General features: G+C 49.3%; 1 protein-coding gene across 1 annotated transcript; it reads left to right on the forward strand.

Annotated features, from left to right (window-relative positions):
- Positions 1-191: 191 nt before the first annotated feature.
- On the forward strand, positions 192-485 carry LOC119280818 (protein transport protein Sec61 subunit gamma-like). The gene has a single exon (XM_037561532.1). It carries the CDS (start codon positions 192-194, stop codon positions 483-485), a length of 294 nt encoding a protein of 97 aa, XP_037417429.1.
- The last annotated feature ends 6888 nt before the right edge of the window (positions 486-7373 follow it).

Genomic DNA, 7373 nt, shown 5'->3' on the forward strand with positions numbered 1-7373 from the left:
TCTCCCCGATTCAGACCACATCCTCCCACCATAGCTCGCCGCCGGGCCTCCTCCTCCCCTCCTCGCAGATCCAAAGCACAAATCCAAACAGCACACCATTCGCCCGTTGGCTTCCCCCTCCCTTCCCCTCACGCACGCGACCTCATCATCGTCATCGGCTCGGAGATCTCGCCTTCCCGCCGGTAGCAGCCATGGATGCCGTCGACTCCATGGTGGACCCCCTCCGTGAGTTCGCCAAGGACAGCGTCCGCCTCGTCAAGCGCTGCCACAAGCCCGACCGCAAGGATAAGGACCAAAGACTCGCGCCTGCTCGTCCGGATCCGGTTCGTTTTCCTCTTTCACCAGATCTGACGCTGATTCGGCGCGCAGAGTTCACCAAGGTGGCGGCGCGGACGGCGATCGGGTTCGTCGTCATGGGGTTCGTCGGCTTCTTCGTCAAGCTCATCTTCATCCCCATCAATAACATCATCGTCAGCTCCGGCTAGGTGCGAATGCGTCTCCTCTGATCCCGTCTCCCTCTTGTTTGCACGGTTTAGTTAGACTTGGGTCCTATTGTCTCGCGCTGTGATCTGTTGGATCTGCGATGTGCGTGCACAGTCCTGCGATCTGACCAATATTTAGTAAGCTAGATTTTAGTAGATCCTTTTTTCCTCCAAATAGACCTGCCAATTTCTACCTTGTTAGGAGAATTCGGATGAGTCAAGGGTAATCAGCTGTGGGGAACTGGGGTCATGCTTAAGTCATTGCCGCTAGTTGCCTCCGCAGGACGAATTGGGGGCATAGGTTGGTTCCTCACCACACAATTTGGGAAAAGAGGAGCTTTTGCAATGTTTCGCTGTTTCTGCACATACCACTAGTTCGCCCAAGTTGGTGTCGATTCAGTGCATCTAAATTGGCACCTACTGAGTAGATAGGTTACATACCAATGTTTGTCCATGGTTCGTGCTATGTGCCGATGTATTCTTCATTCTTTAATGCACCTGTGTTCACACATGGCCAGCTTTATGTATTCACAATATAAAGTTGATCTATACACGCATGGCAAGCTTTTGTAAAATAAGAAAATAGGTAGGAGTCAAAATATTGTAGGACACGTGTTATGCAGTGTTGATCTATACTTTAATGCACCTGTGTTCACGCATGGCTAGCTTTATGTAGCAGTGTCGCGTGTGACCTCAAAAAAGGCTTTGAAAATCCTGATTGAAAATGAAGATGGTACTACTGATTCTCAGACCAGGAACATTGTGTTTCCTGAGCTCTTCCAATCCATTTCTTAGAATCCATGTCGGTGGTGTCTTCTACAATATGTGCATTATTCTATTTACCATGTTCGCTATGGCCGACCAGTCTGTTCTAGATGTTTCATGTGGTCGTCCGATATGTGTGATGACAATTGCCATTTCTTTGCTAGCTGATGTCAATAGTATTTTGGTTCATACAGCTTAGTGCCTCATATATGAATGCTCTTTCTGGGGTTTTCAATTTCTCTTCCCCCTATCTTTTGCTGACTACACTGATTATATGCCTGTTCTACACCAATGCTCTTTTTTTATGCTGGTCCTATGTCATGGTGTCAATATCTACTACCTATTTACTGCTTGTTGTGCAAAATCTTTTGGTTACTGTAAATCATTCCCCGCTGTATAAAGTTTGGTTTTAGTCTGTTGCATTTTGTTGGTTCCTATCTTGTCAATGTATACAACAATATCCTTTCTTGGTGGCCATTTGTGCTTCACATTTTTTGGGTATGCTACTTCTCTAATGAGTGGGTGCGTCTCTTCTTTGTTTTATCATTCTATATTGTTTTCCTAACCTTTTTGGTATTCTGCTTTCTCCTTGCAGATGGCAAGCACCATTTTGTTGGTTCCTGTCTTGCTAATGTCTACAGCAATGTGTGCGTCCTCTATCTCATCTGTGGCATTACCGTAGGGCAACTCATAATGGGCCTATCAAGCATACTGACCCTGTGATGATAGATAAAGAGGTTGATTTCAGTGCCATTCTGATAAATATAGTTTTAGCCCTATGAATTGAAAAATGAGTGCTTCTTGGTTGTTTCTGTTGTTGGTCCAGAAGATTCTTGGTGCTTTTAGTGCAGTACTATACTATGCTCCTTGGCACTTCTTGCTGTGTTAACTAAATGGTTTAGTCCTGCGCTTCATAGAAGCAGTTTTAACTAAATGTAATGAACTAATTAAGTGCCTTCTTTTATTGTTGGCTAATCCTTTGGTTTTATCGCATGCTACATTCTACTCTCTCCGTTCGTAAATATAAGTCTTTCTAGACATTTCAAATGGGCTACAAATACGGATGTATATGATGATATGCTACCACTCTAATAAGTCCAGTCACTATAAACCCTATGAACTTAATAATGATACTCTGCATGCTATGAGTAAAGTGCTCTATTTTTGAATTTGTGTTATCTTTCTAAAGAACTTGTCCTTTTTTTGAATGTTCTGTTCATAATATATTGGCTCCAGTGTTTTGATTCTTCTCTTCCGATTTATGTAACAGGGCGACGGCCGAAGGCATGATGATAGTTCTATTGTTGTCCTAGTGTAGCGAAGGTAGCCTAGTCGACTATGGTCGCGTAGTTAGTCATGCATACAGTTTCATCTGACTGGAGCAGGAGTCCAGTTTGTGCTGATTGTCAATTCTCATTGTGATTGTCCCTATATCTGTGTGACTGATTGTATTTGTATCTGTGTTGTAACTGTGTCATGACAGAAGGAGCCCAGTATATTTGTATGACTGTGATTGATTCTCGATGTTGTTATTTGAAATATTACTTGTGTTTTCTGTCTGTTCTTATTTAAACATGGTTATTTATTTCTGTCAAATTGTCAAATTGTAATCTGAATAATATGATGCTACCAAAAGGGTCCCACTTTAATAGAACCTGACAACTGGGACCCATCTGACTAGTGGACCCTTCTTTTGGGAAAAAAAGAAAAACTAAATTCGTTTAGACAAAAAGGCCACAACCCAACAATAAAAAGGCTGCAATATTGGGCTTGGCCCATGTACCCAACCAAAAATTGACAGACAAAAAAAACACAAATAGGCTGAATTGTTGGGCTAGGCCCATGTAGAAAACCGAATTGGACCGGGCTGAATCTCGTGCCACATCAGCTTGCCACGCTGGATGCCTACGTGGCCTGGGGAGGTTGCTAGTGACAAAACGCCACAGTAGGAATATTTTGGTCGTAAACGTCTTTGACCATTCCAGAAGAAAGGTCGCTATAGTCAGTTTACGAGGCCCAGCTTTTGACCTTCTATTTTTGGTCACAAAAAGGTCATAAATGGAAATTTGTGACCTTTCAGTGACCAATAGTGGTGGTTATAAGTTGACATATTTCTTGTAGTGATGTACCGTGACACAATGGAGAAGTTGGGAATCAGGCAGAGGCAGCTCCTCCCAAGTCGGACTGTATTCCATGGCATAGTCCCTGGCCTTTCCTGCTCACCAATCGGCAAGACCCAGATTGATGTCCTCTTTGGAGACAAGAATCATTACTGCCGAGAGCCAGTTTGGTTTGAGGTGGTGGACCTAGAGAGCCCTTACCATGCACTGCTTGGCCGACCTGCCCTGGCCAAGTTCATGGCGGTCCCCCACTACACCTACCTCAAGATGAAGATGCCGAGTACCAAGGGAATCTTAACTGTAGTAGGAGATTACAAGAAGTCAGCAGCTTGCGCCGCGGACAGTAGCCGGCTGGCCGAATCCCTTGTAATTGCAGCCGAGAAGCGGCTCCTAGACCGGGTGGTGGTGATGGCAGGCAAGAAGCCAGAAATGTCACCCATCCCCAAGGAGTCGAACGTAGAGGACTCGTTCAAGCCGTCAAAGGAAACCAAGAAGATACCCTTGGACCCAGAGCACCCGGAGAGGCACGCTCTCGTAGGTGCGAACCTAGACAGCAAATAGGAAAGCGAGCTCGTTGATTTCCTCCATGAGAATCGAGACATCTTTGCATGGTCTCCCAAAGACATGTCGGGTGTTCCGACGGATTTCGCCGAGCACAAACTACATGTCTGACCTGACGTCAAGCCGGTCAGGCAGCCCTTGTGCCGCCTGTCGGAAGAGAAGAGAAGAGTTGTTGGAGAAGAGATAGCCCGGCTTCTGGCAGCCGGATTCATCATGGAAGTATTCTTTCCAGAATGGCTTGCCAACTCAGTCCTAGTGTTGAAGAAGAACAAGCAGTGGCGCATGTGTATTGACTATACCAGCCTTAACAAGGCCTGCCCCAAAGATCCGTTTGCCCTACCAAGGATTGATCAAGTGATAGACTCCACAGCCGGATGCGAGTTGTTGAGTTTCTTGGATGCATATTCAGGCTACCATCAGATAAAGCTAAACCCCGCCGACAGGCTGAAGACCGCCTTCATCACGCCATTTGGAGCCTTCTGCTACCTAACCATGACGTTCGGCTTGTGAAATGTCGGCGCCACATTTCAGCGTTGCATGCAGAAGTGCCTCCTCAAGGAGCTCGGCAGAAATGCCCATGTCTATGTGGATGATGTGGTGGTGAAGACGGAGAAGCGTGGCATGCTGCTAGAAGATCTCAAGGAAACCTTTGAGAACTTACGCTGGAGTACCAGCCGGCCAGCTTCTCGGCTTCCTGGTCTCAGAGCGCGTCATAGAGTGCAACCATGTGAAGATCAAGGCAATTAAGAGGATGGAAGTGCCCACTCGACTGCTGGACGTGCAGAAATTCACCGGCTGCCTGGCATTAGTTAGCCATTTCATCAGCCGACTGGGCGAGAAAGCTCTTCCCCTGTACCAACTCATGAAGAAGACTACTTTTTTCGAGTGGAATGACAAGGCGGACGAAGCATTTCTCCAACTCAAGAAGATGTTGGCAACCCCACCTATCCTGGCGGCTCCGACTGAGAAGGATCCCATGCTCCTCTACATCGCAGCCACCAGTCGGTTTGTCAGCATAGTCATGGTGGTAGAGCGCAAGGAGGAGGACAGAGCATTGTCGGTCCAGAGACCGGTGTATTACTTGAACGAAGTACTGTCCGCCTCCAAGCAGAACTACCCACACTACCAGAAGATGTGCTACGGCGTGCATTTTGCTGCCAAGAAGTTGAAGCCTTACTTTCAAGAGCACCCAATAACCGTCATCTGCACGGCTCCGCTTGCTGAGATCATCGGGAGCCGAGACGCCTCTGGCCGAGTGGCCAAGTGGGCTATTGATCTGGCCCCTTACACCATCTACTACCAGCCTCGCACCACCATCAAGTCACAAGTGTTGGCCAACTTCCTCGTCGACTGGGCCGAGACCCAGTATTTGACTCCTGCACCAGATTCCACCCATTGGCAGATGCATTTTGATGGTTCAAAAATGCGCACCGGTTTGGGAGCTGGCATTGTCCTCACGTTTCCCAAGGGAGACAAGCTCAAATATGTGCTTCAAGTCCACTTCACTGCCTCCAACAACGTAGCAGAATATGAGGCACTCATACATGGGCTCCGGCTTGCCAAGGAACTCGGCATCTGCCGGATCATGTGCTATGGTGACTCCGACTTGGTGGTCGAGCAGTCGTCAGGCGTGGGACGCCAATGATGCAAACATGGAAAGCTACCGCTTCCTCGTGCAGCAACTCAGTGGATACTTTGACGGGTGCGAGTTCCTTCACGTGCCAAGAAACGACAACGAGCAAGCAGATGCCTTGGCATGGATTGGCTCCACCCGACAGGCAATACCAGCCGGTGTCGCCCTACGCCAACTTCTCAAGCTGTTTGTCAAGCCGTCTCCTGATTCATATTCCATCTTTGTGCCGGCCCCTCCTGAAGCAGTCGGATCCGACTTGATGGTCCCAGAGGCCGGCACGGGGATTTCGACAGGCGGCCCGAGGACTGCTGCAGCCGCACCCGGCTCGGGGACTCCAGAGCCTGGCCCGGGGACTTCAGCAGTCGGCCCGGGGACTTATCGGCACAGCAGGCGGAAGCAGCTACCAACCCGCCGCCTCCCGGCCCAACCGCCCTCATACAAGTTGCAGTGGTGGCAGTCGAAGAAATTGCAGCACCATCCTGGGCTCAGCCAATCCTCAAGTTCTTGGTGACTAAAGAGCTGCCGACTGATGAGATCTCGGCCCGACAAGTGCAAAGGTGAGCAGCAGCCTACACCATAGTCAACAGAGAGCTAGTGCGATGAAGCGTCACCGGAGTTTATCAGCGCTGCGTGGAGCCGGACCAAGGCCAAGCAATACTCAGGGATATCCACCAAGGCGAGTGCGGCCACCACGCGGCTTCAAGATCACTTGTGGCCAAGGCTTTTCGCCATGGGTTCTTCTGGCCGACTGCTCTAGAAGAAGCCAAAGAACTAGTTCAGAAGTGTCAAGGCTGCCATAGGTTCCGCTCCAAGCCATATCTGTCGGCTTCTGCACTCAAGACCATTCCCATAGCATGGCCTTTGTTGTCTGGGGGCTGGACATGGTAGGACCATTCAATACGTCCCGTGGTGGCATGACTCATTTGCTTGTCGCTGTGGACAAGTTCACCAAGTGGATAGAGGCAAAACCAATCAAGAAACTAAATGGGCCGACTGCCGTGACCTTCATCACCGACATCACCACGCAATACGGCATACCACAGAGCATCATCACTGACAACGGCACCAACTTCGCCAAGGGAGCATTGGCTCGTTTCTGCGCAACACAGGGCATCCGCCTGGACTTAGCGTACATTGCCCACCCACAGTCAAATGGCCAAGTCGAGCATGCAAACGGTCTCATTCTGTCCGGCCTCAACCCTGACTGGTCGAGCCTCTAGAGCGTTCGGCCGGCTGCTGGCTCAACGAGCTGCTGGCCGTCCTCTGGAGCTTGCGCACAACTCCGAACAAGTCAACCAGCTTCACGCCCTTCTTCCTCGTTTACAGTGTCGAAGCCGTCATCCCGACGGACATCGAGTTCGACTCCCTAAGAGTCACCATGTACACCAAGGCGGATGCCAAGGAGGCGAGAGAAGATGGCGTCGACTTGATGGAGGAAGGCTGGCTATTGGCACTCAGCCAGTCGGCCATCTACCAGCAGAGTCTGCGCCGATACTACAACCGCAAGGTGAAGCCAAGAGCCTTCCTAGAGGGAGACCTTGTGCTTCGGCTGATCCAGCGAACAGCCGGACAACACAAGCTCTCGGCACCTTGGGAGGGCCCTTTCATCATTAGCAAGGTGCTGGGCAACGATTCCTACTATCTGATCGATGCCCAGAAGCCCAGAGCGCGCAAGAGAGATGATTCAGGCAAAGAGACGAAAAGGCCATGAAACGCAAACCTCCTCCGAAGGTTTTACAGTTGAAAGTAGTATGCATCACGCTACCTTTTATACTATGTATAAAGACTCCGGGTCCCCCGAGAAGAGCTCGG

The sequence above is a fragment of the Triticum dicoccoides genome, chromosome 3B, assembly GCF_002162155.2.
Source record: "Triticum dicoccoides isolate Atlit2015 ecotype Zavitan chromosome 3B, WEW_v2.0, whole genome shotgun sequence".
Taxonomy (NCBI): domain Eukaryota; kingdom Viridiplantae; phylum Streptophyta; class Magnoliopsida; order Poales; family Poaceae; genus Triticum; species Triticum dicoccoides.

Coding starts and splice junctions, on each gene's coding strand:
- LOC119280818 (XM_037561532.1), top strand. CDS start 192: ATGGATGCCGTCGACTCCATGGTGGACCCCCTCCGTGAGTTCGCCAAG.